The sequence below is a fragment of the Apostichopus japonicus genome, chromosome 4, assembly GCF_037975245.1.
Source record: "Apostichopus japonicus isolate 1M-3 chromosome 4, ASM3797524v1, whole genome shotgun sequence".
Taxonomy (NCBI): domain Eukaryota; kingdom Metazoa; phylum Echinodermata; class Holothuroidea; order Aspidochirotida; family Stichopodidae; genus Apostichopus; species Apostichopus japonicus.
The window spans coordinates 2839053-2861881 of NC_092564.1; the positions used below are offsets into that span (position 1 = coordinate 2839053).

Below are 22829 nucleotides of genomic sequence, written 5' to 3' on the forward strand. Positions count from 1 at the left end.
CTATTTTTTAACCCTTAATTGACCTTTGTTGACCTTTGATCACATGTCCGTTATGTTTGCAAACGATCCCTTACCCCATGCACAGATTGTCGTAAAACATCAACTGCATCAGATTTTTGCACTGGGAGTTGTTGCATTTTTAATATTTTGCATTCCTTTTACCCTAACTGACCTTTGGAGACCTTTGCGGGCACCAAAAACAATAGGGATCTTTCTCTTACTATGTGCTATCCACCTATCCAGTTTGGTCATGACTCACATCATTTCCTTATTGAGATATCGTGTACACAAGCCAACCGTCACACACACGCACACACACACGCGCCAAGTTGAATGCATATATTATGTTCCTTGCTTTGCAAAAAGCAAGGAACCAAAAACGACAAGAACGAGGGAAGGCAAACGAATAAAAAATGGCGTAAATACAAATATTTCTGAATTCGAAGAAACGCATACTGATTGGTTGATCCTTAATTCCAAGAAAGAGTGAGCGTTCTTAGCATGTGATTGACTCATTTGGTCACTCCTTTGTAAAGAGTGAATATTAAGTACTTTTGCTTTGAAATACGAAGATTTCTGTCGTCTATAATGGAGTGAATTTCCGCTCCTTTTGAGTTAAAATGTCAGTCTTTTGTTTTTACAGTGTAATCATCTCCAGACAATTTAAAAAAAATATATTGTTTGTCATCATAAACACAGTGACACTGGTATTAATGTTTAGTTATACAGTATAACTATATTTATACAACTGTATCTTTGCCTGTTTGCCTTGCAGAAAAAGATAACCTCACTAACTTAATATTGATGTGAGCAAGTTTCTTTAAACTCATCATTTACTGAAGATGATAATAACCTATAATGTATGCATTAAAACAATCCTCGGGGCAGAGAAGCATCTGTAGAAAAAAAAGGTAATACTTTTGAGGTTACTGCCTGAAAATATGACAGAGAATCAAACCTCTCGTGTCCACACTTCAACTAGCATTCACTGTATTTAAACACGCCACCACTGCAGGAATGACCGCCCTCAGGACCAATTCATTTGCCTTGAACATCTCGTATCGGCTCATTTAAATACTCTCTAAATGTATGAGAATAGTTTTGAGAAGAGCATCCTGCAAGAGATTTCATTTAAATGTTTTGTATTACTTAATTTGCGCATCAAACTATAGGCAATGAAGTAAAACTGATGATTTTAGGTAACGTGGAAAAGTTCAATACATTTTGCAAAGGAGAGAGCCATTTCTTATACATTTAAACAGTGGCGTAGGAAGGTACTTTTGAGTGGGGGGGGGGGGGCTGAAGACTGATGGCCGGCCTGGGGGAGGGGTCTAAGGGGAGGGGGTGTCCCCTCCCCTTTGGATTTTTTTTGCATTTCCAGGTGGCCTCAGATGCAATTTGGTGCAATATAGCACACTTCAACTCCCACTCCATTTTGTAAAGAATTTTGCATTTTCACCTGGCCTTAAATGCAATTTGGTGCTCCAAATGAGATTTTTTTCTCATTTGGAAATGAAAAAGGGGTTTTCTGACTTGCGGAGCGGGGGGGGGGGCGGAATGATAGTTCCGCCCCCCCCCCCCCATATTTTTCACTGGGGGGCTGGCGCCCCAGCCCCCCGGTTCCTACGCCCTTGCATTTAAACTGTTTCGAAATAACTCGTTCACAAACTTCTTTTTTCTGACAGAATGAAATCAATGCGATACGAAAGGAAATAAACTTCATTGGCCAATTTACATTTTCTTGATAGCATTTCTCTAGATCACTCAAATAAGTTAAGATTATTCTATCCATATATACTAGCTTCTCGGCCTTTTGGCTAAGATCATGTGTAGTATCTGTTCCCTTTCGAGGGGAATGGTGATGCACACCTGACGATGATCACACAGTCACAGTCCCGATGCAAGGGGACTGGGGTTGGAAGCGGATCAGTCGTTCGGTAGTTTGCTCAGGTTCTTTCCCGGGCGACCTTTTCATAAAAAGTATATACTAGACTTTCCCACATATACCAAGTTAGATTTCATGAATTCTGAGCTTCGATTCTAAGGCGTGGTAGTCTGGTGGAGTGAGAAGGCGAGGGGGAGGGGGGGGGGGTGGATGGCGTAGGAGTCTGGTGGAGTAGGGACGCAGCCCTGTCGTGGCTATCTACCTACTAGCAGCATGCAGGAAGAGCGGGGACAGGGAGGGGGAGGGGTAGTCAGAGGGCTAAAACTAACCAGGGTCATAGGTGGCCCGGGCATTATTAGGGATAACGAAATATGCATTTCTCATTTTCATAATATACTTATATATATTACATAATATACTTATATATATATAATAAACTATATATATATATATATATATATGCGTCATCAAATGTCACCTGTATAAGCTGAAAGTATACTTTATCGATTCTGATTTATTTTGTATATTTGTCCTTTGAATGATGTGTTGTCCGTACACATTGACTCCAACTTAAAATGTGTTTTAAGTTGCCCTAAAGGCCCAAATAAAATGTTCTAGAATGTAGAGCATAAAGAGTAATTTCATGCTAAAAATTGCATATATCTGCGATAACGTGGACAGGATTTATAAGGTGGGAGAGAAGGTGCGGGGGGGGAGTCAAAATTCCCCTCTACTGATGAAGGAAAATGGACTTTTGTGGAATGGCCAGAGGTGAATGAAGGATTTCATGAAGGAGGAAGGCTGCACTGGGGTCTTTGAACCAGGCTCCTATGTAAAGGGGGGGGGTGGGGGTGGGGGAGTCCTGAGGGTCTTTCCACAGAGATGAAACATTTATCATCAAATGGTACATTCTGAGACATTGTAGACTATAAATTAGGTATATATGTAAGAAGCCTTGAAACGCAAGGGTTTGGTAATAAATACATTGTATATGGGTGAAAAAGAAAGGAAAGGTGGTGGGGAACGGTCCACCCGTAGAAGTGATCCAATTCTTCCCCGGCTGAATACAAATCCTCCGACTGAACCATTCCCCCCCCCCTCCCTTAATCAGAGGTGGGAGAATTACCACCCCTCTCCTTGCGCACGCTGTACATTGTGTCATAAATTGCTTTGTCATGTATTTCTTTGGTTTCTTCTGGCCCTCGTAAAATATCAGAGGACCCTTGCACTCTATAGCCTACAAGCGACACTGTCGGTTAATGATATTAGTGTTACCCTTTAAACTCGCTTCCGCTAAGTGACGTTATTGTGAACTTACAAGTGGGGGCAGCATTAACTTTTATTTGTTTTCACTGTCAATTACTGTCGTAAACTCACACCAAAATCTCACACTAAATAAATTGAACAAACAATAAATAACAAAATGACCTCTGGAATAACGCTGGAACTTAAGAATGACGCTTTACCTCGTCAATTACTATATCACCTGCCTCAGTTCCACATACACCTCATCGGTCCTCCCCCCCCCCCTCCATTATTCCCCCTCGCAATTAATCAGGAAGGTGTTAGACTTCCCACAGTATCGTATCACCAGTGAGTTGTTCATGGATGTATTAATGTATGAATCACTACAAGTCAGTTTATTCATTTTTGTAAAACGCCCTCATTTTGTCTAATCGCGAGCAAGCACAAAAAAAAGGTCGGAGACGCTATGCAAGGCTGGAAATATTAGAGGGCGTAATTATCAGATATAACCACAGATTAATTAATCTATGGATATAACATAACGAATATACTTATTCTGTATGAAGTAATAGTAATATTCATCGCCAACAGATATGCATTGAAAATTCTTATCATCGGGTCCAAAACAAGAAGGTAAACTGACATGAAATACTATTGAGGAATTCTTCAAGTATATATAGGCTATGTAAATATCCAAACTTCAGTACCACGGCCTCATACTCTTACTTGAATCTACTATTTGCCGTATTGGGGGTATAACTTGATGTAAAAACCAACGAACGTTGCATTTCTTAAGTTGTAATGTCATATCTAATCACAACTGCGTATCGTGGTACGTATAAACATGTAAGAAGAGGGTAAGAACAAAAACATTAAAGGCATGGAAGACTCGCCCCAAACCGCGTGCCGCCCTGTGAAAAAGTTAACTTTCCGTTGCTTTCAAGCGAAGTTTTTTTCTTGTTGCCACAAAATGCATACAGTAATGAAACGTAATACCTTGTTATCTTTTATCTGGACTTGAGATCAGGGAGTTCCATAACAACTCCCTGCTGAGATTTCCATCGCTGCTATGTACACTGTTTTGTGGGTAATGACCGTTGCTGCATGTATTGACTGTACACTAGTGTCTAATTACCGACGGTAGCAAGCTGTGTGTGTATTTTCTGGGATCGATGGTGGTGTCTAACACTTCTGTTACACCTCATTCGAAACTAGGTCAGCTTGCTATACCGCCGGTAATAAGACATTAGTGTACAGTCAATGCATACGGCTATACGGTCAATACCCACAGCATGCACAGTGTACATAGCAGCGATGGACATCTCAGGTCTAGATAAAAGATAACAAGGTATCACGTTTCATTTCTGTCTGCATTTTGTAGCGACAAGAAAAACACTTCACTTGCAAGCAACGGAAAGTTAACTTTTTTCAGAGGGCGGCACGCGGTTTGGGGCGAGTATTCAATGCCTTTAAAGAAGATCTTGCAATGTTACAAAATCTCTGAGACATACAAACCGAATGGGTTGCCGTGAGGGGAAGGAAGGGGGTAAAGGAGGGGGTGTATTTCTTTATTTTGCTACAGTAGCGTGATCACGTTTTGCTTCTAGGGGTTGAATTCACCATAATGAATTAAAGGGGTGGGAATCACCCCCCACTATAGTGTCAAAAGTTGCAAAATCTTATCTAAAGATGTAGTAGCCAATAGAGCCCAAGGAGAAAATTGCTTCGGAAAGAACAATGAGTTTCCTAAACTGAGTCCTAACATTCATTCTTAGTTTTATATAACATTAGGTTGTGTTTTGCATTATAATCGTTTCAATCAGTGAGTTTACCGCACCCGTAAGCGGATAGGTTAACTGCCACTTTTTACCATGATAGTTTACCCGTAATACCTTGTGGAAGGGGTGGAGGGGCTAAGCGAATACCTGCTTTTAATAACCATGATGCTGAATGACTTAAGCTTCCATCATAGGCTAGAGTGCATTGGTTCTTGTTTACCTTCCTTATCAAAGTTAATGTATAGCCATCTCATCAGCTATTTGTGAAGATTATGACGCAGTGAGCTGTTAGCGACAAAGTGCATCCGAAACCTTAGGTGTAGGCCTAACTCGGGCTAAGAGCGAAATAGTTCAAAGGAGTTGGGACAATTTTACTAATGTTTGTGCTCTAGTCTTAATTTATTAACCACTGTAAAGGTTAGTTCCATGTCCATGTATGTATATGTATATATGTATATATATATATATATATATATATATATATATATATATATATATATATATAAACATATATATATGTAAACATATATATAAACATATATTTACATACATACACGAATGTGTGTGTGTGGAAAAATGTGCCAAGTATACGAAATATACGTCGCCACACCCTGAATAATGTTACATTGCCTGTCAGCGGAATTTCATTCATGACTACGAAATCATTTTTCGCGGGTTTACTCTTCCAACTACATGTGATATGACACAAATAATGGTATAGACGGTTTCCAAACCATGCAATGCATTATTTTACTCTGTTGATAACTATTCCCGTGGTTTTGCCATGACATATGCAACAGCAACTTGTTATACAATGTAGAAATATAGATATGCCGGGGTGTTTTTTTCGTGCATCTGGTATAAATTACGAAAAACCTCTGCACACAGTCTCCACATGAGACTGAACTGAAAATGATATTATAAAAGGGGTGCATGTTGCTGGTCTCAAAGTCCGTAAAGTCCCAAGATTGATGGAGTTTACTTTGTACACGTTCCTCTTGGTATCAATCAGATAAAGCTTATACACTCTTCTACTTCATTCCCGGGACCATGCCGCCTCTAACCGTATCAATATAAACGGGGTAACACTTAGTACCTCACAACAGTCAAACTGGGCAAATATTTACACAAAATAAGATAAGCTGCTGGATCAATATTTTGTTTAAGTTTGGGGCTAGAGACTTGTTTAGTTTATCGTCATAAACGATAACAGTTAGAGAGCAGATTGACTCCAAAAGATGATTATGCAAAAATGTCGTTTTGGCATGACCATGAAGTTATAGTCGTTCTCTTTTTCTGATCTCCCTACCCTTGTGATTCCAACCTTTGATATTCATCTACTGTTTTAATAGGTAATAAAAGAAACAGATCGTTTACATTCCGCTTTAACGATTTTAGTCAAGATAAAGATAGGACTTGTGATGATATAAGATTGCTGGGCTTGGCTGAAACCAACAACAGGAGACAAAGAACATGAATTTACTTCTATACGTTTGAATGTTTCACTGAAGTTCGCAAAGACATAGATGGTGTTGGAATCAAGAGGTGGGTTGGGGTGGAGGGGGATATAAAGGAAGGGTTTTAAGGAGAATATATGGTCAAACTGTTATAACCAATCCCTCTGCGTGAATATTTAAGCACTTGGTAGTATAATGACTGGAGAACAAAGATACCGTTGGGGTGGGGGTAGGGTTGTGCTGGTAGTAGTATAACCAGGGGCGGATTGGGTCTTAAAACCGGCCCGGACATGTTTTACCTAGACCGGGCCATTATTCATTGATATGCTACTTACATAGTGTTCCCCGTCTAGGTGGGGGAGGGGTCTAATGGGAGGGGTGTTTCCCTCCACATTGCGATTTTTTTTGGAAGTTAAGGAATGCCAAGATGCAAAATGGTGCTATATTTTTGTATTTTGTAGTTTACAATAATCCGTCAAAAAAAGACCCCAAAATTATTTTCCAGAAGCAACGCTTGATTAAACTGAGATGAGTTAAACACGTAAACAAAAATAGACAAAAATATATGTTTTAGACCGGATTTTATTTAGTTATTCAAACATTTTGAGACAACATGCTTAAAAAAAAATACACTGAAACATATATGTTCAATAACACGAGCACATGTCATATCCATGAGAGTAAGAGCCTACGCAGTTCGCTGCCTCTGGCAGCCACACCATCAATTATAATTTTAGTTTCAAGTTTGGCCAAGATCCTTTATTCCACAGTCATCAACACGAACGCCTCAAGATGTTCTTGTGTCATTGTACTTCTCAAACGGTTTTTGATTCTCTTCAAGGCAGAGAAAAGAACGTTCACTTGTCACCTGTGAAACAGGTAGCGTTAGCAACACCTTTAGGCAAGCCGAATGCTCTTGTAAGCATCGGTCACTGAAATGGTTCAACTTGAGGAGCACCTTGTAGCAACAGAGAGGACAGTCTTTACATGAGCACCTTGTAGCAGCTTGTAGCAGCAGAGAGGACAGTCTTTACATGAATCACTTGATAAGCTCTCTCTGTCCTGTTCAGATTCACCGTCACTGTCCTCCTGCAATGTATAAGCATCTGCTACTGATTGTTTCAGCGTTGACCACTGTTCTCCAAGGTTTCACAGTTCTGTTCGTAGTTGTTCCGCAGTGACAGCATCATCAAATCTCAGCAAATATCTATGCAGCTCTTCCATAGCGCCCGATGGCACTTGACCAAAGTTCCTTGGGTGAAAAAGTGTAAGATCAGCATAGAATGACTAGACGTCCCTCTCTACACGTCCCTCTCTACACGTCCCTCTCTACACGTCCCTCTCTACACGTCCCTCTCTACACGTCCCTCTCTACACGTCCCTCTCTACACGTCCCTCTCTACACGTCCCTCTCTACACGTCCCTCTCTACACGTCCCTCTCTACACGTCCCTCTCTACACGTCCCTCTCTACACGTCCCTCTCTACACGTCCCTCTCTACACGTCCCTCTCTACACGTCCCTCTCTACACGTCCCTCTCTACACGTCCCTCTCTACACGTCCCTCTCTACACGTCCCTCTCTACACGTCCCTCTCTACACGTCCCTCTCTACACGTCCCTCTCTACACGTCCCTCTCTACACGTCCCTCTCTACCCGTCCCTCTCTACCCGTCCCTCTCTACCCGTCCCTCTCTACACGTCCCTCTCTACACGTCCCTCTCTACACGTCCCTCTCTACACGTCCCTCTCTACACGTCCCTCTCTACACGTCCCTCTCTACACGTCCCTCTCTACACGTCCCTCTCTACACGTCCCTCTCTACACGTCCCTCTCTACACGTCCCTCTCTACACGTCCCTCTCTACACGTCCCTCTCTACACGTCCCTCTCTACACGTCCCTCTCTACACGTCCCTCTCTACACGTCCCTCTCTACACGTTCCTCTCCAGTCTCCACATCACTCTCTCCGCGCCCCTTTCTCCGCGTCTCTCCCTCCGTGTCCCTCTCTTCATGTCCCTCTCTTGAGTCTCTTTATGTCACATTCTATACTAGGAAATCATGATTTTCTGTAGGATAGTCCCCTATACTTACACACATCGTTGTCGCCCTATTCAATTAGTGTGGGGATCTATTTCGCGAAATCGGTAAACCGGGGACAAATACTCAAAGTCGTCGACTAACATTCGTCTAATTTGTTAACGAAACACCCTACTGTATGTGGGTCATTTTTATTCATACATAATCTCTCAGGACTTAGCTACTGAGTGATATCCAAATAATATGCAAGATTTAACCTTTTTTTACCTCGTTTTCTGGAGGACGACATGCAGATTAATAAAATCTGTATTCTCTGCCAATGCTATGTATATGTCAGAATGCATTGGTCACCGTAATTGTATATCTTGTCGTAAAAATATTAGCAAAGACGGGTTGCCAAGAGCACGTTCTTTTGTTACGAACTAACAGACTAACTAACATGGTGATTTCATGAGCTGATTCCCAGAGTTAAAAATAAATTTCTACACAGCCCGTCTGTATTCTATTAACTACTGTGAAAATGGGCTATAATTTTCACCAGGCTCCCCAGCCCACCGGGCCACCGGGCATTGCCCAAATGCCCGTGTGGCCAGTCCGCCACTGAGTATAACTGAAGATCAAAGATGATGTGAGGGGGGGGGGGGCGGGTAGTACAATTACTGAGGAACAATAGGGGTGGCTGGAGTATGACTAGTTTGGCAGTAGTTTTTGGCAGGGGTACATGAAGGATGTCAATGTCTTCTAGAGATTTGTATTAAATTTTTACCTTGCTATACGAGCCCACAAAGGGCATGCTTATCGGATACAGTGAGGAGAATACTGGGAACACCGGGGTGAACGCATAATTTGAGCCCACACCTACCTTGGTTAACATTCCACTTAGAACTTATCACAGATATGTTATGTAGGCCTACCGAACGCATGAACCCTTGCACCAAATGATTTATACTTTCAATCCTCTTGTGATAACGAACGTGGTGATTTTTGGATTTACGAAGTAATAACGTCTTATAACATTGAGGACTACATGAAGTGCGCAACTGAGACTTGTTTACAAACTTTTAAAATTTGAGAAGAAAACCTAGAAGTACAAAGTGTAATATTTTAGCTATACTGAAGTCAAATGTCTTTCACGCGTTTAATATTTGAGATACATACATACATAGACACATACGTACATACATTAGTTTACGTTATACGAAACTATCCAAAGTTGCGACATGTTGACGATATTATGTGGTGAAGGAATCCGTGCACAGGGACGAAGCCACGTCCCCCCTCCCCCCCCCCCAAAAAAAAAAAATTCATGCAAATGACATATATTGTATAGCATATGCTTAACAAACATACGCTCTACACAAATGCATGAAATTATAATAATGGAACTCATCACACCATTTCCCCCTCAAAAAACCGAATTACTCACAAGGGTGGGGGACCTTTTCGCAGGACGGACATCAGCCAACATTTTTTCGCCCACACCCCGCCGGGCCTGTTGGTGTGACGTTCCCAATGTAAGATCTGAAGATAAGAAGATGGGGGGGGGAGGAGAATGGGAGAAGGAGAATGGGGGAAGGAGGGTGGGGAACCAAATCGTGTTCACTACCAGCACAAAAGCATGATGGATTACCAAGGGCACCTGAATCACTTGGTCTTGGCTTGCTACTGTGCTAAAGTTGCTCCGCAAATACCTCAATACTCACTATTTAGCTGACAACGTGAACCAGTTACAACTCAGAACAAACAAACCAATCCAATAATTATGTAATATTGACAGTACTCTAACTGAAGATAATGTGAGTTGGTCTTTTCTCGCTTTTCTACGACAACTTCAAAAGTCATGATCAGTCGCTTAGAGGAATTTTTTTCCCTCTCTCCATAAAACATAAAAGCAAAATTGCATTACTCTGAAGATTTACCATTAGGTTACCAAACCATCCCCACCTTCTTTCCTATCACGAATTAATTAGTTAATTTTTAATTGTAAAACAACGGCAGTTCAAAGTCCAAGAAGTTATACTGTTTACATTGAGTAAGACAACTAAAACTTATCTTGATTACCAAGTCTTCGTATCTTGATACGGTCTTACTCGAACTATTTCAGTTCTAGTTCCTCATTCGTCTCTCGCTTCTTATACTGGTCTCACACTCGCTACTGAGAGATCCTAAAGTAACAAAACGTAAGTTTGTGTTTTGACAAGTTCTTCATAACTTTTTTTTTTTATCTTTCTTTGTATAAATTGGTTCTAATTTTATAGATATTTATATTTTTGTAGTTTTTTCTTCTTCACAGTTTATATAGATGTAACTTATACAGATTAAACAATAACTGAAATAACTGTTAAGACACAATTGATTTTATCTTTACACATTGCAATAAGTTACCTTACACTATATTCTTTATTTTGATACTTTTCTCATCACTTGTTTAATTTAATTTAAATCACTTTTTAATATTATTATGATTATTCAATTCTTGAACATTTCGAGTTGTGAATTTTATGTATTTCTATGATTCCAGTTTTCACAACTCGAGAAGTATAGGAAATGAACCCGAATACTCATTTTGTATTTGATAAATATCGGAATTATTTTTTAAATTTGACTTTAGATACAATATTATGATAAGTTGTAGACAGTTAATAACAACACTGCAGCTATCAGTCCAGGTTGAATTTCTATATTATTTAATATAATATATTTAATTTTAAGAAGGGACCCTTTAAGCATCTGAGGCTCATCGATTAAAACGGATGAACAGCTTAGTCTAACACACTGACCGTTAGGTCAGTTCAACAGAAGCAACGAAAATAGTCCACAGGAGAACATTAGACTTACATCTCCTCTCTATAGTGACATGTTTTCGGTGCATTTAGATATTTGTCAGAGACACACGGTACAGATGTCATTCAATGATGTTCTGTTGTTTACATGAAGCTAAAAGAACATGTTTCGGATAGGTTATATAGCATTTATAAAACAATGGTTTAACATTCGCACATACGCACGTTCCGGGGAACGGGAGTCATCGTCAATTAAGCCTGAAAGGAGCATTCCATAGATGTAGCATATTTTAAAGTTGACTATCTTTTTGATACTAACAGTTACACTGTAATTGAACTATTATATCAAGGTATATATATAGGTTTATCGGTGCATAAGATTTCATTATCATGAGAGGAGGAAGAATAAGAAGATAGAGCATTTAAATATACCTCTATTTCCGTATTCTTTCGAAATTAATATAATTAATGATAACTTTGCCACAAATGTAATGACGTTTGACAAACTTGCTCAGCCTCCAAATTGAATCGGTTGTAGGATAGTAAAAAGTTTCGTAATTGATCAAGTGGCATATATATACACTGTAAAAGAAAACACACACACAATCCATATTAGGTATCTATACAAAATAGAATATTAGTATCGTTAATTACTAACGCATCATTAAGAACAATCTATCCAGCAACTGGATCACCATGAAGTCAGAATTTAAATACGAATACATTCTTTGAACCTTGTTTCTGTTTTTCCACCATTCTTAGCAGACGTTGCTCTCACGCAGAAGATGGCGGACAATAAATTTGAAGTAGAAGACACAGAGTCGAACTATTCGATCGAGAAGAAGAAAGATGGCGTCTATTGCTCTACCGGGACGCTCTTCTTTTGTGGCTTAGTAGCTTGCTGTTTGATAGCCGGTGTCGGTTTGATCTCCTATTATGTCCCAGACCGTACATGCACTTTCGATGAATTACCCACAGAGAACCCCTTGGAGGGTTCTCCAACCATGAAGCCATCAGATATGATCACAGAACCGCAAAGAAGTTCTACCCCTCACCATATGTCCTCTACTGAAAATCCAAGTCCTACCCCTACTGAAGCGTTTGTGTGGGACGGACGATTGAATCCCGATATTATGACACCGCGATCGTACGATTTGACCCTGCAACCGTGTCTGTATTACGAATGTGGCGAAGCTATGCGGTTCCGATTTTACGGTTGGGTCGATATCGTCATAGAGGTGGATGAAGATACTGACCAGGTTGTAATGCACATGGTGGACATCGAGATTAAATCCATATCGGTGAAAAAGTTGGTCGGAGACGACACAGAGTTATATATGGACTGGAGTAACGATACCTTGTACGAGTTCTTGATTATCCATACTCAAACTCTTATGAAGCGTACCGATTACCGTGTGTCCATAGAATATATCGGGATACTCCAAGACGGTTTAGCCGGTTTCTACAGAAGTTCATATAAAAACGCCAACGGCGAAACAGTGTAAGTTATCTTTATTTTGAGTGATCGTAACAGTAGGCTCTGTTTCAACCACGCAATACGTCATGACAGTGGCGTAGCGAGAGGGTGTGGAGGCAGGGGTGTGCAGGGGGGGGGGGGGGAGAAACGGGGAAGCCCGCAAAAAAACATTAGCCGTACTATTTATTATACTCGAAAGGCTACTTGTTTTTATATATAAAATGGTGTGATCTGCCATTTAGGTTTCTCTAGTTTGACATGCTAAGCGTAGAATGAGGTTTCTTTGAAGGTCTTCGTCTTTCATGAAAAAGACTACATCTCCATTTGGGTCTACTAAATACACTGACAGAAGCCATCTGCGTGTACTTGCAGAGACCCCGTACTATTGTGTATTTTTAAATGTTTGATACCGGTAATACAAACAGGGCTGTTAGCCACAGACGTCATGAAGCGCGACCCTCTCTCTATATATCCTCCCTACCCTCCCTACCCTACCTAAACCCCCTACCCTCCCTACCCTACCTACCCTTCCTTCCCCTAAGCTTTATTCCAAGTGGCTTACATATTGTAAGAGACGAACACAAAATCGTATACAGTAGCAACATATAACATTGTACTACATAATGGTAGTAAAATTGTTATTGATAAGCATATAGAAGGAGCGGTGTTTTGAACCTACCAGGCTGATTTCTAGGGTGAAGGATGTGCATTATCATGCATTTGAATCCAAATTGTCATTAAAATTCCTGCGGCTTAATAGGAGATAGGGCTACAGCATAAGCGTGTATATGACGTCAGGAAAATTATATCAATAATTGCGTCAATTTAAACTTACATTTTCTGACTCTTAAAATGGAGACAAAATATGCCGCCTGCTCACACCACGAAGGTTGGCCATGCATGCGTTTGTCTATGGAGATGCTCTGTTGCAGTTCACAATAGTCTAACACATAGTCTAATCTTAAAAACATCCATAACAGCTGTATTTAACGTAGCCAAGCCTACTTTGCATACAAGAATCGGGGCTGAATCTATCAATATCACTATACTCACTAGGATAATACAGTAGGTAATGCTCTACTGAAAATTGAGTTTACATCTGGTGTGGACTGTATAGATTAAAAGCTATGACATGCATGTCACAGTTTCTTAAACGGTATGCAAAGTAGTTTACATATTTATGAATATTCATTGCATTTGTAGATGGCTTGCCACATCTCAGATGCAAGCTACAGACGCTCGACGCGCACTTCCTTGCTGGGATGAGCCAGGATTTAGGTCTACTTTTGAAACCAGCATCATCCATATGGAAAATATGACAGCGTTATCAAACGGTATCGAATTAGGAACCGTCGACTACGAAGAGGGGTGGAAAATTACCGCATTCAAGACTACCCCCAAAATGCCGACGTATCTCTTAGCCTTTGTGGTCTCAGATTTTGATTATGTCGAAAAAAATACCACTAATGGCGTCCGGGTAAGTGATCTAAACGGCGCGCCTTATAACTTTGTATAAAACACGGGCCTTCTTGAACAGGATAGTATTATGTGAATGCTTTGTCGTATTGCTGCCAGCCTGTAAAATTTGCATCTAGAAATGTTGAAATATATTAAACTAAAGTCATTTTACTGAATGTGGCTGAGAACATAAATATGGCTATAACTATGTATGGCGAGCTTACTGTTATGTGGAGGTATATTACTATAGTCAGTAACTAATAATGTCACCGTGTCCTACATTCTATTGTATTGGAATGTTCTTCATGGTACATTTGAAATGTTTTCTTGGTTTTTAATGTTTTCTGCATGTAGAATTATAAAGAGTTGCAACAAAATGCTACTGTTAAACATCTTAATCTGCGTATAACAAAATGCCTTCATCATTTTTAAAATCAATTCAGTTTGGCTTTACCTTGCGTGATAGTGTATTATGATATATAAAACAAAATTAAGACAGTTCTTTATTATTTCTTCATTTTTGGAATATGTCTTTGAATATAAAAATAGTAAGAGAAACAATTGCCAAATCCTAATTAGTGTATAGAGATTCAAATACAACATTATCCATTAAAAAAATAATAATAATAATTTGTTTTCTCGTTTCTTTTTTTCATTCCAAAGTTCCGAGTATGGTGCAGAAAGGACGCTCTTGGTTCTGCTAATTATGGCCTCGAACAAGGAGTCGAGATTCTTACATACTTTGAAAACTACTTCGATGTGCCCTTTCCCATGGATAAGCAAGGTAATTCGGCCACTTTTCCCGGTTAATCGATAAATCAATATAAAAAACGCAATGTTATTATGATATTATAGCAACAAACAAACAATATTTTGGTAAAATTAAAAAAGGTCATAACGAAGAAAAGGGCAGGACGAAGGTCTTGGGATAGTGGGGGATTTGTTCTCATCTCGTTTTGAGCTTTGTATGTCCTTTTCTGTAACAGATATATGTTTGCGAGTCTTGGGTTAGTGGGGGATATGTTCCCATCTCGTTTTGAGCTTTGTATGACCTTTTCTGTAACAGATATGGTAGCGGTGCCTGATTTCTCAGCTGGTGCTATGGAGAACTGGGGTTTAATCCTGTACCGGGAAACTGCTCTACTCTATGATCCTGCCGAAAATTCAGCTGCAAATAAACAGAGAGTAGCTGTGGTTGTATCTCACGAGTTGGCCCATCAGGTAATTCATATACTTCTAAAGAGTCTTAAACCTGTTTATACGTTCCTCTTACTTTATACTTAACAACCCTGAAGGTCGCTTTATATTATATGTAAGTTCTCTTTGCATAAAGTGGGCCACTACAAACTTTCTTTCTCAAGGTTTTTTTCCCCGTTATATTTATGTTACATGAAAAGTTTAAAAATCGTGAAAAAGGTAATTTACCAAAAAATAAATTAGATAGATAAATAAAAAGAGGAAGAAAGAGACCAAAGAAAAAACAGAAAGCAAACTTACCACTTCCATAGTAGATGTAAGTTATCGCAAGCCGATTGGGACAATTTCTTTCCATACTTTTCATTCCTCATGATCTGCTTCAAAAAGCAGTAGTACTGCCGATATGAGATGTGTGAACACAATGTGTTCTATTTGATAAAGCTTAGTAACTAGTAATGCTCTCAGCATGTGAGTGATACAAACCATGTTATGGGCAAACAGCATAGACATTTATGAGAATTGAACATATTTCTATTTATGTTTTTAAATATTTCTTATTTTATATTATATTATATTTTTTACTTTTTTATATACCAATATTTAACATAGGGAAATTGTTCCAAAATGGCTGTTATCGCATTCCTAGATTATTTTGCATATGCGAACTTGATCTGATGAATTTGTTAAAGTAGTAAAGCTATAATATCGAGCTAATGGCATCTTACTGGTAAACTAACAAATAGTGTTCAACTTGCTGGTTGTAGGTGAAACAGGTCAAATATGAAATAGCCGCTATACACAAGAAGCTAAATACATTTCCTCCGTTTGTCAAATATCATGTTTGACAACGGTTGTCAAGCAGCTGCCATTTTGTAAATGAAGCTGGTGTTGTAGTGACACATATACATGTTTGCGTTGTGACGTTTTCATGTGGAGAAAAAACAGTATTGTTACTGAATAGAATACCACTACCACAGTAAAACAAAACTTCTTTAAACGTTTACAAATCTCACGTTCACCAAAGAAATCTGCTACCTTGTTATTGAAACAATATGAAACAAGCCTTTATCTTGTAATTTTCTCCTCCTTTTCTCCTTAATATTTATTGGTAACATGGCTTTGAAAATGTCACTTCAATATTCCTTTCTCTCTCTCCTCGTTTAGTGGTTTGGTAATCTGGTTACACCAGAGTGGTGGGATGACCTTTGGTTAAATGAAGGTTTCGCTTCCTTTGTGGAATACCTAGGGGTAGATTTTACCGAACCCACATGGAAAATGGTAAGTAATATCGTCAGTGTAATTAACAAGCAAACCTCAATCCACAATCTGACCATTTCTCTAATGATTTTTTTTTTTTTGCTCTTGGCGAACAGCATTTGCAAGCAGCTATACACTTATACACGTATGGTTGGTTACCGTGGTTATGCATCTCCACTAAGTATAACTCATGCAGCCAAAAGTGATAAATACAAGTGTCTTTACCACAGAGGATAAGTTTACATAACAAACTTTCGTCTTCTTACTGGCCTATCCAAAATATAGTTGCAAGGATTATTCAATTTGTTAAGTCGTCTTCAAAGCAAGTGGCTGTTTGTTCATAACTCTTTTCAAGATATCTAGATAACATATTCCAGTTGATATATATCTCCCATTCTTCGCACCCCACCCTCCCCGACCACCCCGGACACCCCATCCTCCCTGACCACCCCGGTCACCCGACAGTCCCCGGCCACACTCCTATCCTGGTTGATGATGTAGTACATATACTGATCAGGGAATACAATGAAAGTAGTCCGATTAGTAGTAGGCTTCACCTAACACATCTGGGTTACACATCTCAACAACCCACCAGCAATGACGTAATGCACAAGAGGTGCAATGAATATTCAGTAGTTTGAATTAATTTTGAAAGATGCATACTCTTTCAAGACAAGTCAAGAACGATACCATTTTATTTCTCTCCCTTTAGATGGAACAATTTTTGGCAGAAGATCTCCATAGAGTATTCGCACTCGACGCATTGGGCTCCTCTCATCCCGTAAGAGTTCCGGTTAATTCCCCAGCGGAGATTAGTGAAATCTTTGACACCATCTCGTACGCTAAGGTATGTAATCTCTCGATGAAAAAAATGAAGCTATTTATAGTGATGTTTTGGCATTACTCTTCAACAGTTAAAAAAATCTAAGTCTAAAAGATGTAAAACTCGAAATAATAATTTTTTTTACTTCGTTATATATTTGATAATTAATTTAATTTAAATAAATTACAATTAAAGACACACACCCTATACACATGCACGTTTGAAAATCAAAGCAAATCTTCACACAGACACCAATAACTTGATACATGAATATGTCACGATGAATTGAAATTGTCAAAATTATCTCTGTCACGTTCTGTGTATTTCTCTTTATGTCGTCATATAGAGGTGTAAAACACTATACATAGACGAAACGATGACAAATATTGTTATATGTTTATTGCTCTTTATATCTTCTACATGGTGTTAGAGACGGTAACATAAACTTACAGAATATGCAGTACACAAGATCATGGCATTGTGATTAAAGTAGAAAACTGTTCACTCATGACTATATATATATATATATATATATATATATATATATATATATATATATATATATATATATATATATATATATATATATATATATATATATATATATATATATATATATAAAATAATCCGATTAAAATAATCCGAATTTCTAAAACTTCTGCTCTATTCAGCAGAAATCAGTAAGTCGCTTTGCCTTTACAACCATGCCGACATCTTCTCTATAAAACAGTTTCAATTCCTGCTACTCCTTGTCACTTTCGGTGATCATGCACTGAAGAAGAGCTAGTTTTGCTCGAAAGCTCTGCAAAAACCAAACATTGGCTGTTTTACTTCCAATCACTTACCTAATTCAATTATTGTATCTCACTCGAGATCCAGCCTTTCTCTAAATGCAGCATAGTTGTTTAACAGTTTTTCCGTTATTCCTATATATATATATATATATATATATATACCTTTAACATGTATGCCTAACTGTGATAATGAAGGTGAACATTATCTTCTATATTTTTAACCTATATCAATGGTATATTAATACCTAGTTTTCTGTTCTTAAAGGGAGCCTCCATTTTAAGGATGCTGAATAATATTTTATCCGAGGAAACTTTCAGAAGAGGGTTGAACAGATATCTCACCCATTACAGTGAAGGAAACGCAAATTCAGACAAATTATGGGATGCCCTCAATCAGGTTTGACTTCATATTTATTGTTAAAGAACATGGTATTTATAGACCTATATACATACAAATACGATATATATTGGGAGAATCGCTGTTATCTTTGATAAAGCTGAACATTTAGTATTTGAGGGTGTCAAGGAGGGTGTCATACTTGAATCTGGCTACTTGTTAACGTAGAACGCTCTCTCTGTCTCTCTGAAAAACAAACAAACACATTTAGTCATTTGAGCTATTCGCAAGACTGTCCGGTGTAACTATTTAAGTGATAATAACAACGATGACTATGACGATGACGATGATGATGATGGTGACGATGAGGATGACGATGACTATGACGGTGATGACGATGTCGATGATGATGATGACGATGATGGTGACGATGGTGGTGTTCGTGATGATGATGATGATGATGATGATGATGATGATGATGATGATGATGATGATGATGATGATGATGATGATGATGATGATGATGATGATGATGATGATGATGATGATGATGATGATGATGATGATGATGATGATGATGATGATGATGATGATGATGATGATGATGATGATGATGATGATGATGATGATGGTGACGATGGTGGTGTTCGTGATGATGATGATGATGATGATGGTGACGACGACGATGACGACGATGAAGTTGGCCAACATATTATATAACGACGTTATTGTGCACTGCCGTCTGCAACTAGTTCTTAAATTTACCCGTAAAAAGATCACTTAGGAACCAAAACAATGAAAGTCTGTGTGTATTTTGTTTCAACAATACAGGTCCAAGACCAATACGACGTAAAGAAAATCATGGATACGTGGACCCTGCAGATGGGCTACCCTGTGATCACTGTTACTAGAAGTGGGTCAACGCTAAACGTCCAGCAGTCGCATTTCTTGATTGATCCTGAAAGCGAGGTTGATGACAAATACATAGACCTTGGGTGAGAAAACTAAAAAACTATCTCCAAATACTAAACTATGTGATGCTATAATATAACAATATGAATAGAAAGGGCTATTTGTAGATCCTGTGAATGTGTATAGGGATATACGGTATGTGACGAAAGGGACACTATGTGGATAAAGGAATATCGACTTGTAAAATGATATATGTAAATACAGGTATATATTCATACAGGATATGTATTTGTAGATATCATAAGAACATGGCCTGTTGGTCTGAGGAATGCAAATCGTGTCTTCTACCAACTGATCAATATCATTTTATATGCTGGGACTACCAGTTAATTAATAAGTTATTAATGAAAACGACTGTACTACATCTAAACCGCACATGGCCTGCACCTCAACTTGTATACTTGTATACGAGTAACAGATATAGGCGCAGCTCTGTCAAATACAAGGGTAACATATACATATTATATACCCAATAAACACCGGTACAGCAAGGATATCTTTCCTATCTTGATATCTCTACGTAAAAAGAACAAAAATAACGAACAAAGAAAACAAATGGAGTTGGGACATTAAATTAAAATATATGACATTTATTTGTAGCTGTATATAGTCTACAACAAGGGCGTAGGAACCGGGGGCTGGGGGGCGCCAGCCCCCCAGTGAAAAATATGGGGGGCGGAAGTATCGTTCCGCCCCCCGCTCCGCAAGTCAGAATTCCCCTTTTTCATTTCCAAATGAGAAAAAAATCTCATTTGAAGCACCAATTTACATCTAAGGCCAGGTGAAAATGCAAAATTCTTTACAAAATGGAGTGGGTGTTGAAGTGTGCTATATTGCACCAAATTGCATCTGAGGTCACTTGGAAATGCAAAAAAAATTCCAAAGGGGAGGGGGACACCCCCTCCCCTTAGACCCCTCCCCCAGGCCGTCCATCAGTCTTCAGCCCCCCACTCAAAAGTACCTTCCTACGCCACTGGTCTACAATGAATCTTACTTATAATGCACTGATGTTTCAAGACTGTTACAAAACTACTTTATTTGGTATCATATATTCGAAGGGTCATGAAGGCACGTCGATCTATTCGGTTCAAAGATCATAACTTACAAGTCAAATAGCTTTATCTTCTTATCTCATTATAAAGAGCTGCCCATACATCGCCTTAGTTTGATAAGTAAAGATGGCGGATCTTTATCAAGCTTGAATATTGACTTTGAGATTTATCATTAGTTCGGGGGCAAACTCCGTATTTATATGTTACAGTTATACGCCTTTATGAACCTCTCTCGTTATATATGTCAGCTATAGTTATCACCTTTTGTTTTATTACCTAAAGCAATGCAGTGTCGTCTGATCAAGGATTAACCATATATACAGGACCATGTCTGTAAAGTTGCTAATGCTCACGATTGTGACTTTACATGGTAAATCTCCACAAACGCTATGAAATAACTGTAAATAACCTAAATAAGCCACAAATCCAACAAATCAGTCTTGATCAATGTGATAGAGATAATTGTCATGAGCAACATCCCTAAGCAGGAATAAGAAACATCTCATTCCATTGGGAGATATCACAGGTTTAGATGTTCCTTCACACACAAGGCCGAGGACTTGATCAAGTCTAAATATGGCATCAACGAGCCACATATGCTTCACTTTTCCCGTATTTATCACAATGTTGGTTAAATGCTGAATCTAACATATTGAAGTTCCATTCATGACGTAATGAAGGAATAGGCTTCAGCGTTAACATTCTATCTTGAAAATAGAACAAACAGAATCAACAAAGAGAAAGTATAAACTGTTCATATCCTTGTGGCACTATATGGCGTCACAGACACGACTTTTAAAACTGTTAGATAAACCACAGCAAGATTTTTCTTAGCCGTTTGGCGGGGTCATCACAAATATCTCTGTGATATAATCTAAAGATAATCTTTAAGCATGGTAAAGGTCAATGTAGCACGAACTCTGAATTTACTCTATTAATATAGCCTCAAATTCCCAAAAGTATCCTCTCCTTCGGGTTCTATATCACCCAAAATAATCACAAATAATGAGAGGAGACAGAGGAAGGGGAGAGAAGGGGGAGGGGGAGAATGGGGGGGGGGTAATTTAGGCAGCAGCTTATATGACGTTGCAGTCACCAAGTTTCGACACTTTTATCAAAAGCATTTCCGAAAATATAATATTGCAGTTTATGCAGCAACTTACATACCCTACAGTTTGTCTATCAAATGGAAGTTATAGAGCCAAATTTAATTAATGGACCGTTAGGTAATGAACGTTAATTAGTGTTTCATTGGATTCGATTCGAGATTACTTCGAATATCTGTCATCTTTATGCTTTGGGTTTAAATTTTAAAAGAAATCAGTTTACAATTTAAATGTCTGAACTGCTCCTTTAAGAACACATGAACCAGTCCATGTCTAATTGTTAATATTAATCCATTGTTTTAGAAATGATGACAACTCTTTAAATCACAGGAGTCGATTAAAATATATATCAGTGTTGTTGAAATGTAACCAATACTAATAGAAGAAGTCATAACAATGATTACAACATCACATAAAGACCAATTTTGTTCATGATTGTGACTGGTTGTCTGTTAGTAATCATATTCTCTCCAGGTTATTCAGTAAGATTACTCGAGCAATGCTCTTCACGAAGGGAATATTAGTTATTAAAAGGTGAATTTAGACACAAACGTAATTTTAAACTGATGTAGACCGTTACAGAACTTTGCGATTTGTAGTCCTGATTGTCTTTCGATACAACTATTATTCGTTTAGAAATAACTCTTTTAACAACTGAGGTTTATCAATGAAAGTGACTGGACGATTAAGTCTAATACACAGACCCTTAGGTCAGTTCATCACATGCAACACAAAACTCAATGGAAATCATGTATGACCTGAAATGACATGTTTACATTGTATTACAATCAGTGTAGAATTAAAGGAGCACTCCAGTGAATATTTCCCGACACCAGAATGACGTCATTGAAACCAATTCTTGTATCATCTGCAGAGTATAATGAAATTGGTAGAAATAGGTGGAAATCTATGACTTATATATCATATCTTTCTATACTTTCTCTCTCTCTATTTTTCGTTGTACAGATACCTTTGGTATTGTCAATTGACGCACACCCATAAGTTGGAAGCGGAGTATGATAATCCACTTTATTATTGGTTGAACGGTACAGAGGGCGAGATTGGTGAGGACATTTCACTTATATTATACTCTGCGTATCCTCCGCCCTCCCGCAACCCCCCCCCCCCCACACAGCCACAAGTCGATATGTTTTTGATGTCACTTCAGACA

The 22829-nt window shown here is 38.6% G+C and overlaps 1 protein-coding gene and 1 pseudogene across 4 annotated transcripts in view; both read left to right on the plus strand.

Moving 5' to 3' along the window:
- Positions 1-22829, plus strand: part of LOC139966144 (aminopeptidase N-like) — a 51078-nt gene that overhangs the window by 21069 nt on the left and 7180 nt on the right. The window contains exons 1-10 of one of the 4 annotated variants that reach the window (XM_071968872.1): positions 10427-10582; positions 11948-12686; positions 13866-14139; positions 14784-14904; positions 15187-15341; positions 16482-16595; positions 17287-17421; positions 18457-18588; positions 19360-19523; positions 22625-22722. In XM_071968872.1, the coding sequence (XP_071824973.1) occupies positions 11971-12686; positions 13866-14139; positions 14784-14904; positions 15187-15341; positions 16482-16595; positions 17287-17421; positions 18457-18588; positions 19360-19523; positions 22625-22722 (1909 nt within the window). In that variant the 5' untranslated portion in view covers positions 10427-10582; positions 11948-11970. Of the gene's footprint in view, positions 1-10426; positions 10583-11947; positions 12687-13865; positions 14140-14783; positions 14905-15186; positions 15342-16481; positions 16596-17286; positions 17422-18456; positions 18589-19359; positions 19524-22624; positions 22723-22829 lie in introns of those variants that run through there. The other 3 variants (XM_071968873.1, XM_071968869.1, XM_071968870.1) reach the window with 3 other exon arrangements.
- Positions 1798-1874, plus strand: LOC139967135 (U2 spliceosomal RNA; annotated as a pseudogene).